Here is a 22,889-nt window from a genome sequence, read left to right as displayed (position 1 = left end):
TCGTCGTAATTTCCTCGTGAGCACCTCAATGACTCAGATTTGTTATGATAATTCTATAAGAACATATTTCATAAAAAGTTATTTGAAAGTATGTTAAAAAAGTAGCAGTCAATTAAAGATAGTGACTAGCTGAAATGGCAACGACTAGCGAGCCAGGTACACATACCTTTCCGAAATCTACAACTGCAGCTACTGTAGACACTCATTATCAGGTAAATTATCATATGTCATGTATGTTCCATGGTTAATCATGTTCATGTGTTAATTTTTTTGTAAGCTAGTTTAGCCTACCATTATTCCCTCTGTCTGTAGGGCCTGTTAACAAATTAATAACAATCGCCCAACTGATGATTCGCACCAGTATGACTCGCCCCACTTATGTGACAATTCGCCCCTCTTCAGAATAATCATTAGGCCATTATTTTTTGATATTTCGGTTTACAGACCCGCCGACTCTGTATTTTGGGAAAATGAAAAAAAAAAAAATCTGCCCCCAAAAAAATTCTGTGTTGTCTTGAAATATACGCTGCTAATAATCCGACTTGTCAAAGAAATGTCGCGGTAAGTATTTTAATTAACTGTTAAACCTACCACATGCCAGACTATTTTACCTACGATTTATACACGCAACCTGTTATCTTTACTCGAGAATAGCCTGTCGTCTGCTAGTTGGGCAAAGTGTTTATTGGTGCATTATGAAAGAATGTCTGTTAAATGGGGTCAAGCCATTTTCACAGAATTATAATTAGGCTTTGATCATATTTCATCAATGCATTGAAGGTCGAAATGCGTAAAAATGTAAAACAACCAAACAACCAAACAAAAAAAACACGCCAAATTACGTAAGCAATTACATTCAAGGACAGAGCGAGAGAAATCTGCTGCAATTGACAAGATCAGTATTTTCAGATTTAACAAAAAAAATTAGTCTTTAAAAGCAGATTGAATACAGGTTTCAAACAAACAAAATAAAAAAAATGCCCGCACTTACTTTTAATAGATTTTTATGTCAAAAATTGACCCGCTAATTATCCGATAAAAATATTTTCACAATGGGCAAACTTGAACATGACTTTGTGTAATCTTTTCTTGACAGTTTTTTTTAACATCTGATCTATAAAGAAATGAGTGCAAGTCAGCTGATTTTCGGCACCTTTGATGATTCAGATTACACAGCAGTGTGTAAACATCAAAGAATGACAGATTCTTTTGAAGAGCTCGCTTGCCACTTGTCATAAGTCGTTGTGTGTCGATTTCATGTGTGTTTTTAAACAATGACAATATGAGCAAAAGTTTTTTTGTGTGTATTGAAACAATCTTTGGAATAGACAATCAGCGATGTATTTAATTTCATTGCTCTAGTTAGTACTATGTATATGTATGCACCACATTTATAGTTATGAAAACTTTTTTTTTTTTTTTTTTCCCGCCGCGGACCCTACCTTTTTTTGGAAAAAATCAGTAAACCAAAATATAAAAAAAGATTGGCCTTAAGGAAAAAAAAAAAGAAGAATAATCATTGATATGAAATTAGGTGCTACCTATGGCGCGGAAAGCTCTTATGAATTATGATTTTAGCATAACATGTTTAGTGTACATGCATGTAAACCAGATCTTTCTTACCATAAACTAAACAAATAAATTGGTGGTGTTCAACCTATCATCGAAGTGCTCGGAATATTCCGAAAATCTCCGAACATAAGGGTACCACTGCGCATGCGTCAGCGTTTGGAAAATCCCGTCCGCCATTTTTGTTAATCTCTAATCACAGTTGTTGTTTTAACGTTATTTTTTAATGTGCTAATTTATCAAAAAGGATATGTTAAAGTAACTTTTTATATTTATAATCGTTACTATAGTTCTTATCAATGAAATGCATGTTTATTTTCTGATTTTGTACATCATTCTTTCACCGGAAGTGTTATTTAGCATGCGTCTGCTAGCAATAGTCTGAATTATGTAGACGCTCATTAAAAGCGCTCTGATATCTATATTTAGCTCAAAAGGATTTCAAAATGGCAGCGCCCAGTTAACTAAGGATTTTTTCACAGCTCATTAGGTATAGGATATATATTTTTTTGAAATTTTCATTTACTTTTAATTTGATTTCATTTGAATTGATACGCGTCATACATGTTATCTAAGAGCGCTACAGCCCTCGCGGGCCTTAGGCCCCGCTCGGACTTTCCGCGTATCAGTTAATATGAAATTAGGCAAAGCCTATGAACGGTGAAGTCGTTTAAAAATTCCTGTCATTCTTTCCGTTTTAAAGGTGTCATTCGGTATTACATGCACCGCTTCCGTTTTCACTCGGAACACTCGACAATTATTATTTGTCCGAAAAGGTGAGATTGGTTCTATTAACGGAATATCCCGCCTATTATCATTGAGTTACATTGTAAATGGCGGCGCCCGACACTGAACTGACTCTGAAAATTTCATTGATAGGTATAGAATTCTATATATTTTTTAATTGTTTTTCTTTTTTAAATATACACATGTAGTCTATAGCCGGGCAAGCCAAAGCCCGGACCCGCTTCGCGGGCCCGGTCTTTGACTTCCCCGTAATAATAATATGAAATTTGGCAAAGCCAATGAACGGGGAAGTCGGTTAAAAAAATAGTTAATTTTTCCGTTTTAAAGGTGTCTTTCGGTATTATTATGCACCGCTTCCGTTTTCACTTGGAATACTCGACGATTATTATTTATCCGAAAAGTTGCGATTGTCCATTATAGAAATATCCCGCCTATTATCATTGAATAACATTGAAAATGGTGCTGCCTGACTAGAACTGATACTGAAAATTTCATTGATAGGTATAGAATACTATGTATTCTTTAATTGTTTTTTATTTGATTTTCTTTCAAATATACATATGTAGTCTATAGCAAGGCAAGCCAAAGCCCGGGCCCGCTTTGCGGACCCGGCCTTTGTCTTCCCTGTATGAAATTAGGCAAAGCCTATGAACGGGGAAGTTGATTAAAAAAATAGTTCATTTTTCGTTTTAAAGGTGTTATTTGTTATTTCATGCACTTCTTCCGTTTTCACTCAGAATACTCGATTATTATTAATTAGAAAAGTTGCTTTTATTCTCTATCGGAATACCCCGCCTATTATCATTGAGTTACATGGAAAATGGCACCGCCCTACTAGAACTGACACTGAAAATGTCATTGAAAGGTATAGAAATCTATATATTCTCAGGGCTTAAATTCCACTAGGAATTTTTTTTAGGAAGTCAGGACTTCCTTTCAAGGAATTTTGGAAGTCATGAGGTAAATTTCTGGAAGTCAGTTGTTCTTACGCGTATAATTTTCATGTTTCAATGTTTGATTTATAGTATGGGATGATACAAGTAAAAGCAATTATTTTAATCACAAGATTCTGAAAATGTCATTCCTTTTAATGTTTTAAGTTAAAAGTATCTTTACATGATTGTTCGGTAAATATTTTCAATAGAAGTAAGAACATTACCCTGAAAAGGACTGTATTGTTGTTATTTAAGGACATAATTTTACCCATCGCTGTCATGTCAACCATTCAATTCAGGGGGCGGAGTTAAATAAATAATCCAATCGTACGCCAGGAAAGTGAGAAAAGGTCGGAAAATGGTCGTGGCTTACGATTTTCGCCGTATTCCTAAATTTTTGGAAGTCAGCGGTACGTTATTGATCTTAATTTTCGGCGTACAGATATGATTTTCGGGCATAATTTACGGCTGTACGCTCGTTAACAGAAGCCCTGTTAATTCTTTTAATTGTTTTTTTATTAAATTTTCTGTTAAATATACACATGTAGTCAATAGCCGGGTAAGCCAAAGCCCGGGACTGCGAAGCAGGCCTTTGACTTCCCCATATGATAGTTGGTGTTACCTATGATGCGGAAAGCCCTTCTGATTTAATATCGGGGATAAAATTTTCAATATATAAACCAGATTTTCCTTGGGACTTTGTCAATAATGAGTATATGCAGGTATTTTGTACCGTTAAGGAAATATGGATGAATTAGCTGTGTTCAACATATCCAGGCCTCAACAAATCCACTTGCCCGCTCACATTTGCGAGTAAAAGTTCTGGTAGGGTGAGGTAAAAAATTGATCAAACTTGCCTGACAGGGCGAGTCCCAGATGATGTTTCTCTAAATATTTAATATAAATGAAGTTATTCTGTAAAAAAATCAAACAGCAGACGCCATTTCAATCGTAAAACTGTCATCCGAAAACCGGAAACTGACCTTATGATTAAGTATAAAACTTAACATATCAATTTTGTAACGACAGCGGCATTTGGCAATGTTTTATACATACATATTCGGTAATGGTTTGTATTTAGTCATGAGGTCAATATTTTAGCCGAGTGTGTTAAAATTTGAATGGAATAAGTATTCAGGCTAAAATCTAAAATCTTATTAGATCTGAAATCTAATTATAGCTCAAATATAGAACCAGTCCAAGATTTTCAAAATGGTGGCACCCAGCTAACTAAGGATTTTTAGCTTACCTGAGGACAATGTCCTCAAGGTGAGCTTTTGTGATGGCCCATTGTCTGTCCTCCATTGTCGGTCTGTCTGTGTGTGCGTCAACAATTTCTTTAGAAAAATACTCTGGAGGCGTGTCTGCAAACAGTTGTACAATATCAAGAAGATCATTTATATAATTAAGAAACAAGAGAGGTCCTTAGACTAAGGCCCAAGTCTTAGAGAACGCTTGAATAGATTGCATTTATATTTGACATAGAGCTTTTTAGTATTTAACTACTGAAAGTGACTTATTGTCTTCTAAACACTTACTTCATCGGAGAGTTACTCCCCTTATACCATAAAAAGGCAGCTCATAGTCTTATGATATAAAGGTATTTTTTATGGTTGACCATATAAGGTCAACTTGACATTTGTGATTGTCATATTGGAAAATGTCATATACTAATATAATTATGAAGTTGGGTTTGACAGAACTTTTTTTTTTGAAAACCATGTGGCAATTCATAGTTATTTTTGTATGTTTTATGTAAACTTTGGTGTTTTACACTGGATACAGGTAAAAAATAGGTGGTGGTAGTTGGCAGATTCTTACCTAAAGCCTTTCTTATGTACTGATGTTACATTTGCCATTTCCCATGACATAGTGCTTGATTGCAGGGTCTTTTGGAATGATTTGGTCATAGTGGGGGCCATTCTTTGCTTATTATCTTTAAAACATTGAGTCTTACTTGGTCTGGCTCTGCAGCCTTATGGTAGTTTTTTTCCTGGGATTACTAAGGAGCTACTAACTGCCTTTCTCTGAGATGTCAGGGGGCTATTAATGGCTGATATTGCAGTATTTATAATATCCCCATATTTCTACTGTGTGACATGAAGCAGGGCCATATTTTGCATATTTTGACCTCTGTTTGATAATTTACATGCATTGTAAATCATAGATTAAAGCTTGCAGTGTATTTGATATCTTTGAGTGAAGTAACACTGTGAAATGGATTGTTAAACAATAATTCAGTTTTAAGTACAACAATTCATTATGTCCAATCCATCTTTTAACCCATTACTTCATGAGCATTTTGTGAAAAATGGCTGTTTTCATTGATTAGTCTCCTGTTACAAGTTCAAATTGCTATAATACTATAAAAACTGCTTCAACACTAATCAAACTTGGCACAAATGTTGACTGGACCATTGCCCTTGCAACAACATGCTCAGGCTTAAATTTTCTGTTACCATGGCAACGAGGGGACATCTCAAAATTGCCAAAAATCACTATTTTGCGTTGATTTTTTCCATCAAAATTGATTTCAAAGTGCTGCAACTTCGCAATGGATTGAGATAGAGTCAAATGCTTTTCAGCGTTGGTTACACGTTACCTTATGATCAATCTGGGGTCATTTATAGCCTCTCACAAGTAAAAAATTTTCTTGGCGATGAGGGGGACTCCGCCCCCCTTCAAACCCCCCAAACAGAAGGGGGCACATCCCCCTTCTGGCAACCCCCTGATGTATCCTTTGGTTGGGGGGCCGCGCCGAAAAAGAGGTCACTTTTTTAACAACATTTCTCAAACAAAAAATAGTGTTGGGGCCTAAATAAGGCAGTTTTTCACCATTTGAGACAACAAAAAAGGGGGGGGGGTGAAAAAGGCGTTAAAAGGCGTTTATATAACGTAATGGGTTAATAAGATTCTAGTTTTCTTGTTATGGTTTGAATCAAATGTTAACTTATTTTAAGTCTTACATTTATTCCTAATGCTGAGCGTGTGCATATTATCAAACACTGGTTTAAACAGTTTTGACAGAAAAAAATTGTGAGTTCTTGACTGTACCTGTAGGCAAAGCAAATCAATCTCTAGACTGTTGATAACTCAGTCTTTTGTGGTTTAATTATGAAATCCCTTAAATTTTAAATGATCTGTTCTAAATTCAAAACAGGGCAAATCCATTACACAAATTCAGGAGGTTTAAGGTATTTTTAGATTTCTAGCTTTTAAAATAAGAAATTTGCATGGAAAAATGTTCAAAAAGTGTCCAGTTGATCATCATCCCATTTGAAATCGCAAATGCAAAATGTTTTCATTATATATAAAAGGATTTGAATAAATTAGGATTATAACAACTTTTGTTGGAAAGTATAGATTTAATGCTTAATATTTATAAATGTATGTATAGAAAGTTTAGCGAATCATTTATATAAGTCTTCAAAGGTTTAAACTTGACATTATTATTGAAAAAACTTTTTATGAGTGAAAAATATCCAATAAACTGTCAAAATATTATTTCTCACTGCCTGATAATCGTGACTGTTTAATTTACATTTATCTGCAGAGTTTAAAGGCAGATTTTAAGTCCATATTTTATCATAATTCTGTCCTTTTATGATATTTTTTATAAAATTTAATGCTAATATGGCATTATGGTTGATAAAGTAATTTGGATGTTGAAAGAAAGACATAAAGTAATTGGATGTTATAGGAAGGAGTTAAAGTAATTGGATGTTGAAGAAGTAATTGGATATTGGAAAAAATGAGATAAAATAATTGGATGTTAAAAGAAAGAGATAAAGTTATCGGATGTTGAAAAGAGATAAAGTAATTGGATGTTGAAAGAAAGAGATAAAGTAATTGGATGTTAAAAGGAGATAAAGTAATTGGATGTTGAAAGAAAGAGATAAAGTAATTGTATGTTGAAGGAAAGAGACTAGCTAGAGTCAGTCTATAGAGGACTATGGATTGAGGGAATTTAAAATAGTTTGTGTTTGAGTATATATATATATAAGAACATACAGATGCTAAATGAGTTGTTGGGTGTTACATTACAGGATCTGGTGGTAGGATGTTTACTGGCTATATGTGGAAATCTTCTCATCAGTGTGTCCCTTAATCTGCAGGTAAACATTTTTATTGTGATTTTTATTGTCTTTTGTCTCTCACTGCTGATAAGAGTCACCTGTGGAGAAAGTTGTAATTACTGGATAACTGTGAGATAACTGGTTGGGTCACTTGTAGAGAAACTTGTAATTACTGGTTAGTTATCCAGTAAAGCCAGTTAGGTGTAAAGACTGCTGAGAGATGACCAAACTGTATTAAACCAGACAAACAAACAAAAATTATCTTTTTATAGTAGTTACCTATGTATCAGACTGTTCCCCATGTGTATATATTCTCCAAGAGACTCTTGATCATTATATAATAATGTGATTATGATAAAAGCAGTCATAAGAATGGGAGATGCCTAGTCTTATAGTACCTCTGGTGAAATTTTAGTTTGTAGTTGTAAATCATTGACATTGATTTCATGTCTATTGACTTATTGTAATTTGTGTTTGGAACATTTAATTATATGGGGGAGGTCTCCTACTCATTCTAGCAGGGGAAATCTCCGTCTGTTATCTCATACCTTTGGGGGTCATAATTGTAGGTCCCACAACACTCATAACATTGATCTATAAAATTAACACCTTTGTGAACAATTTATGGCCTTATTTTAGTTTTAACTTCTGTTAAAGATATGCTACATGGCTTTTGAGTTTGGGCATGAACTGTTTTATATGTTGTATTGAACATTGATCCAGTTTTCTACTTTAACAATTTTCAGCTTTCATATTCAAATTTGAACCACTGACAGTTCAATATTTGATCTTAAATATGACTCAACAACTTTCTACAACAAAATTGTAGAAAGTATGATCTTATGAAGTGATGGTCGTCAGGTTTTACCATTTACACATTTGAATTTAATAGTTAGAAATAAAAAAAAACCTGTTTAACACACTATTGCAGTCAGTAGCATGAATTAGTTTCTTACATGTCCATGTCATACAAGAGTGTAATTTAGTTTTATCAAAAGCACATGTTTGTTGTCAGTATACAGACTTTGTTGTTTTAGAAATACACTCATGTGAAAAATGAGGAGCGTGATGTACAGATACATTATACACGTAATCCACTATGGTGGTTGGGAGTGAGTTTGATGATTATTGGAGAGGTGGGCAACTTCTCAGCTTACGGGTATGCACCTGCCTCTCTGGTAGCTCCACTTGGCACAACTACAGTTGTTGGTAAGTTGTTTATATTGTTCGTACAAGGTTATATGACCCTATAAATGGTTGTTTGCTTTTATTACTCGAGAAGCTAGGAGAGGGTTATATTTCAAACAAATGTTTATATTTAGTCCTTTAACCTGTCCTGTCAAGAATCTTTATAACACATTTATAATTCGGCAAACTTCCTATATTTGAGAAAAGTAAAATTACTTTATGAACTGACTGCAGCTGTTTATATAGTTTATATAAATATCACAATTATCCAATGAAAAGTGATGTTACAAACATGTAGTATTATGAATATAACCTTTACTTGTATTTTAAAATCTTGCATGAACATCTATCAGAGGTAAAGGTCACAAAAACTAAAAGAATTTTTTTTTTTATCTTTATCTGTCTTTGATATCATTGTTTTTTCCTTAATGTCTGAAATGCTTTAATATGGAAATATTGTGCATGTACATCTACAATTAAGGATGTTTTAGGTCATTGGGTATAAGGTCAAGGTCTTTAAGGCTTATAAATTTCACAAACCATCAAGGTCACATTTTGATTTGTTAATAAAGAATCAAGCTACACTGTATTTGTATATATCATTTTAATATTTTTTTTGTTTATTACAGCAAACATGTTCTTGGCTGCAATTTTTCTAAAAGAGCAAATACGGGCAGAAAATTTATTCGGTAAGTTTTTCTTATAAATTACATTGTAAAAAAAAAGCAACGTTGTGATTTTTGTGAGGAAATTGTACTCCAATGGACATCATAATGTACATCAGAGTTTTAGTTATTACTTAAAGGAATACTCAAATTATTGGTTTAAGAATTGGTCAAGGGTATAGATCATAAGATGATCTTGGTGATCTTTTTATCATAGATATACATGCATATGCTTGAACTCTTTTGAGCATTAAATATAGGACAGTTACAGTCTTCACCCAGCTGAGTGATCTTGGTATAACATATTATTTCATTTCTTTGTCAAAGCAATTTATTTGGGTTTAAATAATGTTAGTTTTAGAATCACTCACCACCGTGGGTTTAAACCTATCAAAGACTTAGTATTCTTTCATGTAAAGAAATGATCCAGTCAGCTATTTTCCTGAAGGTTGATGTTTCTACTTGGGTGCCGACTTTGTCTGATGCATGCAGGGTCAACTGGTCTTTTACCACCTGCATAGCTGGATAGTCATCATAATTTTGACCTATCCAATGTCATTTTTTCAAAAAAATTTAATGGTTTTATATATCATGATTTAATGTCTTTAAAAAGATAAATGTTGCATATGAAATTTGATTGATAATTTCAGGTTCAGCTCTGGCAGTGATAGGAGCTATCCTGGTTGTAGCATTTGCACCAAAGGTAAGCATATTTCATATTATTCTTTTTGAAAACAATTACGGTAAGCGAAGGGGTTTCAGATACATTGAACTAAAAAAAAATCTATTTTGGCAACTTTATGAACTGTGTTTGGAAATTTTATAACATTTATTTATTTTTTTTATTTCAGAAAGAGAAAGTTCTTACTGGTGAGATGTTGAATGAGTATTTAACTGGTGCATCTTTTATTGTGTATATTGTAAGTATCCTAAGCCATGATCTTAGAGTTTTCTTTTTAAACATAAGTATGTTTCATTAACTTTTTTATCACCATTCATGCTCAATAATTCATATTCATGGTTTGTTTATTTGCTTCATGTAAATCCCCAAAGATTTTCCCTAGACAATATCAGCCTTATCTTAAATTGGCTTGTCCATTGTTCAATTTGACTAACCATTCTCCATTTATAGGGAAAAAATTCAAAATATGCACTCACTGACATTAAACAGTAGATTGATGTATGGACTACCATACACCTAGTGTTCTGACATGTGTTTCTATTTTAGTTTTGATTCTCAGTTATATATAACAATAATATTTTCTTTCCCAACAGAATTAAAGATTTAATTCATATTTGTTGTGGCATCCTTGTGAATTTCTAAATAATTTGCAAACTTTTCAACACATGAATACATGTATATATCTGTTTATTAAGCATTATACTCATAATTTGGATCTTCAGTACAGTTTTGCATAGGGCATTCAACATTCGACTTTGAAAACCTTAAATATGATTCAGTGAGAAACTACTGTATTATGAAAATGATTTCCTTGTGTCAACACAGTTTTGTCTACTTGCTTAACTCAATAGGGAGAGTGTCTGATTTTTATTGCGGTGGTTGCTGGTTCAAAATGATGCAGGGAAGGCGAAATTTTGGCATAAAAACTAAATAATTTATTTAAATTATCTTGGGCTATCCTGGCCCTCTTGTATTGGTTAGATGTCTGTTTTGAAAGACCTCATTGGACTTTTCCGTGTCTATTTCCCCTTGTGGTTGAGGGGTTGCCTTTATGGGTGGAGGCATCAGAGTTGCAGCCACCTTTTAACCCTGCATGGTCGTAAGAGCCGTAATAATGGGTTTGAATTACTTGAATTTATGCATCTGTTAGCTCCAGCAGGTGAGACTCCTGATGTTGCTTTGTACACCCGAGGTTAGCTAAAATCCTCTTTCCTGTTTCGGTGCATTTCAACCTAAACTGTGTTAGTATGCCAGAAAACCAAACTAAACAACAAATTTAGTGTATATTTATCCTTTAGGAGGATCGATTATTCCATCCAAATCAAATCACAGCAGCATTAATGCTTCTTGAAATTTGTGTGGTGTGTTTTTAGCTCACCTGAGCACAAAGTGCTCAAGGGTGAGCTTTTGTCATCACTCTGCGTCCGTCGCGCGGCGTGCGTCCTTCAAAAAATGGCGTCAAACTTTTCAAACAACATCTCCTCCTAAACCACATGGCCAATTGCAACCAAACTTTACAGAAATGATCCTTAGGTGGACCCCTTTCAAAGTTGTTCAAAAATTTTAATTCCATTAAAAACTCTGGTTGCCATGGCAACCAATAGGAAAAACTTAAAAAATCTTCTTTTAAAAAACCCTAAGAGCTAGAGCTTAGATATTTGACATTTAAACATCTTCTAATGAGTGTCTACCAAGTTTGTTCAAATCAAAGCCCTGGGGTCAAAATTGGCTTCGCCCCAGGGGGTCATTGATTTTCCCTATATGCATATAGTAAAAACTTAAAAAATCTTCTTTTAAAGAACCCAAGAGCTAGAGCTAAGATATTTAGCATGAAACATCTTCTTATGAGTGTCTACCAAGTTTGTTCAAATAAAAGCCCTAGGGTCAAAATTGACCCCGCCCCAGGGGGTCATTGATTTTCCCTATATGCATATAGTAAAAACTTAAAAAATCTTCTTTTAAAGAACTCAAAGAGCTAGAGCTAAGATTTTTAGCATGAAACATGTTCTAATGGGTGTCTACCAAGTTTGTTCAAATAAAAGCCCTGGGGTCAAAATTGGCCCTGCCCCGGGGGTCATTGATTTTCCTTATATGTGTATAGCAAAAATTTAAAAAATCTTTTTTGAAAAAAACCAAATAGCTGGAGTTTAGATATTAAGCATGAAACATCTTCTAGTGAGTGTCTACAAAGTTTGTTCAAATAAAAGCCCTGGTGTCAAAATTGGCCCGACCAAGGGGGTCATTGATTTTCCCTATACATATTCATATAGTAAAAACTTATAAAATCTTCTTTTACAGAACTCAAAGAGCTAGAGCTAAGATATTTAGCATTAAACATGTTCTAATGGGTGTCTACCAAGTTTGTTCAAATAAAAGCCCTGGTATCAAAATTGGCACCGCCCCGGGGGTCATTGATTTTCCTTATATGTGTATAGCAAAAACTTAAAAATCTTCTTTGAAAAAACCCAAATAGCTGGAGTTTAGATATTAAGCATGAAACATCTTCTAGTGAGTGTCTACAAAGTTTGTTCAAATAAAAGCCCTGGGGTCAAAATTGGCCCCGCCCCGGGGGTCATTGATTTTCCTTATATGACAGTGTATAGCAAAAACTTAAAAATCTTCTTTGAAAAAACCCAGATAGCTAGAGTTTAGATATTAAGCATGAAACATCTTCTAGTGAGTGTCTACCAAGTTTGTTCAAATAAAAGCCCTGGGGTCAAAATTGGCCCCGCCCAAGTGTGTCTTTGATTTTCCCTATATGCATATTGTAAAAACTTAAAAAATCTTCTTTTAAAGAACCCAAAGAGCTAGAGCTAAGATATTTAGCATGAAACATCTTCTAATGAGTGTCTACCAAGTTTGTTCAAATAAAAGCCCTAGGGTCAAAATTGGCCCCGTCCCAGGGGGTCATTGATTTTCCCTATATGCATATAGTAAAAACTTAAAAAATCTTCTTTTAAAGAACTCAAAGAGCTAGAGCTAAGATATTTAGCATGAAACATGTTCTAATGGGTGTCTACCAAGTTTGTTCAAATAAAAGCCCTGGGGTCAAAATTGGCCCCGCCCCGGGGGTCATTGATTTTCCTTATATGTGTATAACAAAATCTTAAAAAATCTTTTTTGAAAAAACCCAAATAGCTGGAGTTTAGATATTAAGCATGAAACATCTTCTAGTGAGTGTCTACAAAGTTTGTTCAAATAAAAGCCCTGGGGTCAAAACTGGCCCTGCCCCAGGGGTGTCATTGTTTTTAACTAAATGTGTATTGTAAAAACTTAAAAAATCTTCTTTTAAAAAACCCTATGAGCTAGAGCTTAGATGTTTAGCATGAAACATCTTCTTATTGGTGTCTACCAAGTTTGTTCAAATAAAAGCCCCTGGATTAACATTGGCCCTGACGGGGGGGGGAGGGAGTAGATCATTGTTTTTCATTATTTGTGTGTAGTAAAAACTTAACATTGTGAAACATCTTCTAATGGGTGTCTTCCAAGTTTGTTCAAATAAAAGCCCTGGGGTTTAAACTGGCCCCGCTCTGGGTGCCTTTCTGCAGGTGAGCGACCATCATGGCCCTCTTGTTTGGCCATGTGTTTGGGATGTTATTTTTCGTTTCAGTGTATAGAGATAGCCATTTTAATTGGACTACTTTTAATTCTTCATGTATACAAGCTGAAGAGGGTTGTCATTTATTTATCAATTGTTAGTGTTATAGGTAAGTCATTCATTCTCTAATACACATTCTATGTTCTGTAGATTTAACTTTTGTTCCCAATGATTTAATGTATATGTGATTAAATTATAATGTTGAAACCTGTAGTAGTCCATTATTTGTTCAGTTATTTCAAAATTGAAATGCTGGAGATGAACTGTCAATAGTATAGAATAAAACCGCATGGTTTTACTGCTCACGGATACTGTTACATCTACACCTTAGTGCAGTAACAGATTAACTTCTTTGAATTGAAGTATATTATCGAATATTATAGATTAACTCATATTAATTGAAGAAAGTAGTTGACTTGTGCAATTCACAAGAGTTAACTTGTTACTGCACTAGGTGATGATATATGACTGAAACACTGCTTCTAAGTTCATTCTTATATTAAAGACAGAACAAACAGACAAATAAAAACAACATATATCTATCCACAGGTGCCTGACGTCTAATATCTCCTTCATACCTTCTTATATCTATAATATACATTTATATGTTTATTATATACATGTGTATAATTATAGTGGTAGGGTAAGGGTGTTACATATATATATATATATATAAATAAAACAAAAAACACAGTCCATGAGTTAACTTATCTAATTAATTAGATAAGTTAACTCATGGACTGTGTTTTTTGTTTTATTTATATGTGACTTTTTTCCGGCACTTGTTTTCATTTTTTGTATATACATATATATATATATATATATATATATATATATATATATATATATATATATATATATATATATATATATATATATATATATATATATATATATATATATATATATATATATATATATATATATATATATATATATAGGGTTAGGGTAGGGGTGTGTGTTTTAGACCTAAGGCACCTGTGTATCTATCTATGTTAAAGTTGCGTGCCTCCAGATAAGCTAAAATATTTCACGAAAATAAACTTGAGAAAAAACTAAGATTTTAAGAAAAGTAAAAAAAAATCAAGTAATAACATGTTTATGCATGATTTAATGGCAGATTTTGCAGTTTTTTTTACACTACATTGTATATATCTACTACATAGGCTATTTTTGCTTATTTTGACCTTATTTGGTAATTAACATGGATTGTAAGTGCCATTTGCAATGTGTAAAATACTTTCTTTGTTCACTTCACAATAAATTAACTTTTTAATACATTTTCAAAATTTTCATGAAAATTAGCATGAATCTGGAGGCATGCTGCTTTAATGAGTACAATGTAGGTTTCTTGTTTGACTATTAATCTCTCATATTACAAAGATAACTTATTTTTTTACCACTGTTTTACATTTCAGCATCATTTTCTGTGATCTCAGCAAAGGCAGTTTCTAGTTTGATACAGCTTACATTTGCTGGAGATAATCAACTAAAATATTACACATTCTACATTATGACTATAGTCATGTTTTCAACAGCCATTTTACAAGTCAAGTAAGTACAACATCCTAGTATTTGAATACTGTATAAGTGGATATTTCCATGTGTCAAAAAGTTAGCAAATTTAAAATTCCAGACATTTTGCATGTGGAAATATTTGCAAGGGTAGAATTAAATGACATGTTGGTTTATATTAACTCTAAAGGAAATTTTAGCGATTTTCCCCAATATATCTTTACTGTATTTTTTAACTTTTTGAAAAATTCATTTCAAACATAATTAAAACGATAAAGAGCTTTCTGAATTCCTTTTAAAAAGTTTAGGCATTTGGTATTATGTCTGTAAAGTTATATACATTTATATACAACATGTCTTTCGGGTCAAAAATGGTCATTTTTGGAAACTTTTTATATACTTTTGAAGTTTCCACTGACTTTTTGTGAAATGTACAAGCCCATTTTGGGCCTGTTGTTTTACTATCAAATATTGATAATAATGGATCAAGCTAACCATGTGACTCACTCGGTTACTCTGTAATTCATAATTTAAATTTTCTCTAAATGTAGTTTCTTAAATAGTTAATTCACATGATATTATCATAACTTTCAGGTATTTAAATATGGCCATGCAGAGGTTTGAATCTACCATTGTAGTTCCCACCAACTTTGTGTTTTTTACTATCAGCGCAATCATTGCTGGTATTGTATTTTATAAAGAATTCTGGGGAATGACAGCATTAGATATATTTATGTTCTTATTTGGGTAAGTAGGATTTAAAATACTTTGTTGTGTTTTTCAGACTACGATAAAACTATGTGATTCAGTCTTTAGCATGACTATTCCACTTACTGTGGTGTTGACATTGGCATTAATTAAGGTTATGTGTAAAGATATGTACCTTATTTACCACGTAAGATATTTTCTTGAAACTTTGCATATGTCTGTATGTTACTGTAAAAGACAGATTACTCATCAGATTTGTAAAATAGGGGTTGCTGATGCAGTCCTCATGCAAAGCAAAATCCCTCCTCTGACAATTTATCTTGATCATTGACATTAAGTCAAATGGTCATTTGTCACTCTCTGCTGATTCAGATATCATGTGGGTTGAGTAGTCTGTCACTTGTGGATATAATTGGTTATAACTGGTTAGTTATCCAGTAAAACTGGTGTGGAAAATTGGTGTTGAAACCAAACAAACAATCAATCAAACATTACCTTTGTGAATTTCTATTTTCTTTACCTATCAAACATAGAGATTATTCAACCTTGCTGTCCATCTAACAGATGTTTTTTTTTTTTCTTTTGTTATTTTAGGTGTATTATGTCATTTGTTGGTGTGTACTTTATTGTTGCTGGTAGACCAAGTGTTGATGATATTAAAAAAGTTGCTGAAGCTCAGGAAGGGGAACCTCCAGTTTCTATAGCATCACGTTGTTTCCCAGGTATGTAGATACAGGCTGTCAAGTTAAGTACAACACCATTATTACTCAATGTAATAATGTTACGTACAAGTTACAATGTGGTTAAGATGTGATGACCCAAAAATGTTCCTTCAAAAACTTTAGTTTATGCTACAATAAATTTCAGAAAATTATTCCTCTAAGAAAATTTCCGAATGGGTCTTGAATTACTATAGTATAAGGAGTCAGAAGCTTGATTTTAGCAGGTAAAAAAATAACATGATCAGCAACTCGTCTGTTGCACATCTTACTTCGTTAACTTTTACATTGTACAAAATCTGCAAATATGCTGATTAAGATGAAGCAATAGGGGAGTTATTTTTTATTGACATTTTTCTTGGACTGCTGCCAAGATTTAGATGAAACTTAATAGGAATGTCCCTTCCAATGTCCAAAATGAGTTAAAATTCATTGGATTTGCTGGAGAAGATTTGCAGAGCTAAAAATATAAATAAACTTTGGGACAAGGTCAATTTTGATGTTTGATGACATAAACATGATATGCTCAGGTGAGCGATTTTGGGGCTCTCAGAGCCCTCTTATTTGATCTTTTGTTTCTTTGTAATTTTAATTAAGAACTAATTGTAATTTTACTGAAATTTAGGAATAATTGTAAAGGTAGCATCTTGGTTTCAAAAGAAGCAAGGTGAGTAATGTGGGACATTATATTTGATAGTTTATTAACACTCATAAACAGCATGTGTGGGCAACACACCCCTAAGGTACAAGCAACCTTGTTGTATCTCAATTAAATTGGGGGAAACACTTTTGACATTGATATATTTTTTATTTCAATCGCCAAAGTATTCCATTAAATAATTAACATTACATCTATTTCGTCACATTGGGCTTACAATACTTTGTGGCAAGTTGGTACTGAATCATGAATGTTTTTCCTATTTTAACCTTTTTCTGCTGAAATGGACTTGTCCACCTTCCATATTTTGAACTGTCCATTATCAATCTTGGGGATATCAAGATCAAAATTTGAAGTTTGTCATCCATCAGTGTAGAGCCTGATTAGACTGTCTGACTTGGCTCTATTATGGTGGAAAAGGTTTATCACTTTTGGTTCCAGCAGAGCAAGGGTTTTAAGTTACTTTTTTGCGAATGAATTGACAGTGATAAAACACAAGGTGCGCATTGCGCTCAAATTAATTGGTTTAAAGCTGCAGGCCTCCAGATTAGTAAAAATGTATGATACATGAAGGAACAATGCCTTATTAAAATATTTTCATGTTTCTTTGGGAGAATGTCTTTAAAAAATATTTAAAACAGTAACGAAAACAGCAGTTGCAAAAATATTAAGTGTTCTTAGCACAGAAAAAAATCAAAGAATATATGATAGATTAAGGACCAAAGCCTTATCAAACATTGTTCATGTTTCTTTAAGAGTTTAAATCTTACATCTTTAAAGCTACATGCCTCCAGATGTGTCAAAATATTTCAAGAAAATCAGACTCTTGAGCAAAATGTACTAAGATGTTAAGGAAAGAAAAAATATTCACAATTTAAGAAAAAAAATACAAGTTATGTACGATAATTGACTGATTTTGCAGTTTCTATCACAATATTTCTACTGTGTGACAAACACATTAAGGGCTATTTTTGCATATGCTGACCTATATTTTTTGTAATTTTCATAGATTTTAAGCCTTGTTTGCTTTTAAATTACTTTATTTGTTCATTTGACAATTTTTTAATTTTTAATACATTCTAAATTTTTTTTGAAAATTCACATGAATCTCGAGGCATGCTGCTTTAAACTAACAAATGAATTTAATAACTTATGAGTAAATTTTCAAAGACTGAAAAACTGAATGTATAAAGTAGTGTTTCAGGTCAAGATTCTTCATTTGCTTCAAAAAAGATTTTCTTGAATGATCAATCAGCTTCAGTCATAATTCTAGTTATTATAGCAAAGATTTATATACTTATTTTATATACTAATAGGATAGGTAATTTTTAAGGTGAGTTTTTAAGGACATGAATTATAAGGTCTTGGTAGGTTTTAAAAAAACATATATATTTGAATCTGTCTTATGATTATGCTTTTATGTTTTAAATTTTTCTCTAAATCATGCTTTCATTTTGTTGAAAAAAACTCTTTCTGCTAAAAGGAAGATGGCTTGCTATAATGGCTTGGAAAAATATATGATAAATTATGTATACTTGCAAGAATATTGATTTCTGATGGGATATTGGAAACAAACATCATTATATAAAGGTTTTGCAGTTACTTTCTCTGTTTTAGAATAAATTACATGTATACTTTTGACTTAGCATGTGTTTTTATATCTCTGTAAAACAGAAAGATAAGTGGGTCTTAAAAGTATTCTGCTTCCTATTTTCTTGTCAAGAGTATAGCTCTACCACAATTTTGTAGATTTGAAACTTGATGGTGACAATAAAAGGAGTACAGTGTACAAGAGATCTAAATCCTATTCATTGGTCTGACTTTGTTTGATATTCTTAAGATCCTAAAGTCTTATTTGGAGTATACAGTTGGTTTATACAGAATTTATTTTAATAAGAAAGAAATGAAGAAATACAACATGTCATTTTAGTTCGATTGTGTAGGAAGCTATTCGAATCCGTTTCTAGAACTAAGCCATTTATATGTATATAAAACAGATGATCAGCCAGCATCTTTAGCATGAAGTTCGCTGCCATGTTTCAGGTGTTTCAGCCCTTAAGTTCACGGTCACTATCGGAATGGGTGTGCCTATAATGGCTGTCAGTTGATTGCTTCTTCTCATCAGATATTAAAACAAACACGTCAAGCTAGATTAATGTCGCAAATTTGAATAAAAACATTTGTTTTGTTTATAGAAAAATGTTTATTCGTAAACAACAAATTAAGAATGAATGGGAAATCTGAAGAGCATGTTGGTAAGGGAATGTTGGGTTTTTTTGTTTTTGTTTGATGAAATGAACTGTTTATGATTTATTGATTTTTCTTTTTAGCTTTGGTAAGTTAATATTTTAACAGATGATTATTATTTTCAATATGATGTATAGTAAACCAGTTTTAGATACTTTTAATAAAAGATCTGATATCAAGATCACATGGATTTGTCTTACCTATAACACTTCAGCTCCTACTTGCAAATGTAGGGACTTCTCCATAATGTTTGGAAACTTTTGTATATAAACCATTTAGATTAAGTTTTGCACCCTACTTAAGAAAAAGTTTATCAGTTTATTCTCTGGTTCAGGTAAATTTTAAGGCAAAAAGAGGTAAAGCCTTAGTTCAGAAAAATAGATCAGATATTAAGCATTTGTGAAAAAAAGGGTTAAACACCTTAGTTTAGATAAATATATCAGTTTTAAGCACTTGTTCAGAAAAAATGTATCAGTTAAAGTGACTGGTGTTCTTTAGATATCAAAACACAAAGCATAATTTGTTTCTTAATTAGGACATAGTTTGTGGAAATTATTCTTGAAATGTGTAGTTAATATCATTTAAAAGCATTTTTGCTATACATTTTTCAGCATTTTGTTCATGTTACAAATTTTTTGTATACTTGATATATTTTCAATGACAAAAAATCATGATCATATCTAATATAAATTTTTTATCTACATATATTTTTTAACCAGGTTTTCCGAAGGAAAAAACTGGTTATTAGATTGAGGTATGTCGGCGGGCGGGCGGACGGGCGGGCGGGCGGATGGGCGGGCGGGCGTAAACAATTTCTTCTGTGCGCAACTCCTCCTACAATTCTCAACGGATTTTGACCAAACTTTCACAGAAGCTTTGTCATCAAGTGCCCTGGCGCATATTGTCGGGGTTTTGCGATTAGATAATATTTGACCTAATTATGGCCCTTTGTTTTTTTCCTTATATAAAAATATATAGTGAACAATTTCTTCTGTGCGCAACTCCTCCTACATTTCTCAACGGATTTTGACCAAACTTTCTCAGAAGCTTTGTCATCAAGTGCCCTGTCACATATTGCCAGGGTTTTGCAATTGGTATATATTTGACCTAATTATGGCCCTTTGTTTTTTTTCCTTATATAGAATATATAGTGAACAATTTCTTCTGTGCGCAACTCCTACATTTCTCAACGGATTTTGACCAAACTTTCTTAGAAGCTTTGTTATCAAGTGCCTGGCACATATTGTCGGGGTTTTGTGATTGGATAATATTTGACCGAATTATGGCCCTTTGTATATTTTTCCTTATACAGAATATATAGAGAACAATTTCTTCTGTGCTCAAACTCCTGCCTACATTTCTCAACGGATTTTGACCAAAACTTTCTTAGAAGCTTTGTTATCAAGTGCCTGGCACATATTGTCGGGGTTTTGTGATTGGATAATATTTGACCGAATTATGGCCCTTTGTATATTTTTTTTCCTTATACAGAATATATAGTGAAAAAATTTCTACAGTGCGCAACTTCTCCTACATTTCTCAATGGATTTTGACCAAACTTTCACAGAAGCTTTGGCGCTCACTAAATTCCCATGTTTCTTCCAAGACATTATTCAAGTATTTTTTTAAAATTGTGAACATACTTTTCTTGATATCGCACAAAACACCACACGCCAATATTGTTGACAAAAGAAAATGACAAGAGACGCAAAAATGCAAAAATTAAGCAAAAATAAAGTACTGTTTACCTTTCTAAAATATTTGGGAAAAAAAGGCGAATAGACAACATAAAATTTCTCAATCATTTTTGTTTGAGGAATATTAAAAAAGCCATAATTCCTCCTAAAAGTTCAATTAAAAACAAATGCCCCTTCATGACAAAGCTTCTGTGAAATATTTTGCTGAAAACCTGGTTGCATCGCATTGCGATGTTCCTTGTTTCTAATTTCATATGAACAGGAATACAGTTAGTTTGATTATTTTATAACTGCTTAAACCTGGCTCGAACAATAAAAAACAGTAAAGAAAAACTAGTGAGTACTAGTAATCGGAATACAGAAAATTTACATCAGGGTCTTTCAAATAGAAAGAACCTGTTTACATGTAACAATTGTACCTAGACAGGTTATGTGGTTGAATTATCTGTTATTTTAAAAACCTTTCGCTGTATTATCAAATTAATGCAAAACTATTGTTGATTGATGTAGTGGCTAATTTTTAGAAAACTATGTTTAAAGTCAAATGTGAAATATTTGATAATCAAATTCTTTTGCTTGTTCTCATTTGTTTAGCTTGGCTGCTCGCAACAATAAACGTGGGTAAAGTTCAACCTTCCGGATCTGTGAGTCATCTTATTGCAGAGGAGGAGGAAGCGCGGCGTCCATTTGTTGCAGCAGACGGCGACGCGGCGTCAAATTCTTCACAGGAAATGATATACATGAGTGCACCAGAACACAATGGAACAGTGCACTATAGCAAATCATACGGATCAGATAATTAGGCTATTGAAATATTGTTATATTGTTGATCATTCATAGATATTTATATAAAAAATGTCGATATTTATTCATAAGAATTCTCTGTGATGTTACACATGTATATCTTCTCATGTTCACATTGCTGTTAGGTCACCTGAGCTTAAATAAAGGTGAGCTATTGTGATGGCCTGATGACTTTCATCAGTTCTTGTCTTATATTATCCACAGTCCAACAATATATCTTAATTTGACCAAACTTTAAGGGAATGATTTTTAGTGGTCTTTGACAAAATATTACACAAAATAGGGCTATATTTAAGATGTAATTGTGTAAGAACTTTTGTGTAAAGGGTTGGTAATTGGACATAGATATGCATTGAAAACTGTAAATCTTACTGTCTTAAACTGCATTGCTCAGAGCTTAGATACTTGTCATGTTGTATTGTTTAGTAGTTGCATGCAGTATACAGTGTATATTACATCCCTCGGGTAAAAATGGCCCCACACTGAAGGTCCCTTGTTTAAAAGCAAAAAAAAAACCACCTCAAATGAAGGCCCAAAAAGAGCTTGGCTATTTCTTTTTTATAAGTTATTTGTCAAGTAGCATTACTTACTCTACCTCTCCTACCTCTGCTGTATATTCACCTAGTGTAAAAATTTGTCTCCCCTTAACTTACATAGCATTTATTTTTTTGGCTCAATCTGCTAAGACTTAGATTTAAGAAATATATATTCAGGATTGTGGGTCTGTTGGATAAATATTGGCTTAGCCCCTGTGACACTAATTTTAGATGTAGTCAAACTCTCAAAAATTTTAAAACTTTAAAGCCCAGACCTAAGATATTTGAGCCGCGTCACAACAAAACCAACATAGTGGGTTTGCGACCAGCATGGATCAGGACCAGCCTGCGCATCCGCGCAGTCTGATCAGGATCCATGCTGTTCGCTTACAAACCCTATTACAAGTAGAGAAACTGATAGCGAACAGCATGGATCCTGATCAGACTGCGCGCGATTTTTCAAATTTGACCAAACTGTTGAAATATTTGTTTTTAGTGATTAAAAACCAAACTTAACAAGCAAGCTTGAAAGAGTTGTACATATC

General features: G+C 33.0%; 1 protein-coding gene across 1 annotated transcript; it reads left to right on the top strand.

Moving 5' to 3' along the window:
- The first annotated feature begins 5 nt into the window (after window positions 1–5).
- On the top strand, window positions 6–22,327 carry LOC132745744 (NIPA-like protein 2). Its single transcript, XM_060734714.1, has 11 exons — window positions 6–212; window positions 7,298–7,366; window positions 8,365–8,536; window positions 9,145–9,204; window positions 9,831–9,883; window positions 10,032–10,100; window positions 13,473–13,569; window positions 14,879–15,014; window positions 15,570–15,722; window positions 16,278–16,405; window positions 21,599–22,327. Exons 1-11 carry the CDS (start codon window positions 135–137, stop codon window positions 21,805–21,807), a joined length of 1,224 nt encoding a protein of 407 aa, XP_060590697.1. The 5' UTR covers window positions 6–134; the 3' UTR covers window positions 21,808–22,327.
- The last annotated feature ends 562 nt before the right edge of the window (window positions 22,328–22,889 follow it).

Source organism: Ruditapes philippinarum, unplaced genomic scaffold (genome assembly GCF_026571515.1).
Source record: "Ruditapes philippinarum isolate M1 unplaced genomic scaffold, ASM2657151v2 ctg1383_1_1_1_1, whole genome shotgun sequence".
NCBI lineage: Eukaryota > Metazoa > Mollusca > Bivalvia > Venerida > Veneridae > Ruditapes > Ruditapes philippinarum.
The sequence above is the reverse complement of the archived record's forward strand: the minus strand, read 5'-3'. Positions and strand labels throughout refer to the sequence as shown.

Coding starts and splice junctions, on each gene's coding strand:
- LOC132745744 (XM_060734714.1), top strand. CDS start 135: ATGGCAACGACTAGCGAGCCAGGTACACATACCTTTCCGAAATCTACA. Junction 213..7,297: donor CTGTAGACACTCATTATCAG/GTAAATTATCAT, acceptor GTTACATTACAG/GATCTGGTGGTAGGATGTTT. Junction 8,537..9,144: donor TGGCACAACTACAGTTGTTG/GTAAGTTGTTTA, acceptor TGTTTATTACAG/CAAACATGTTCTTGGCTGCA.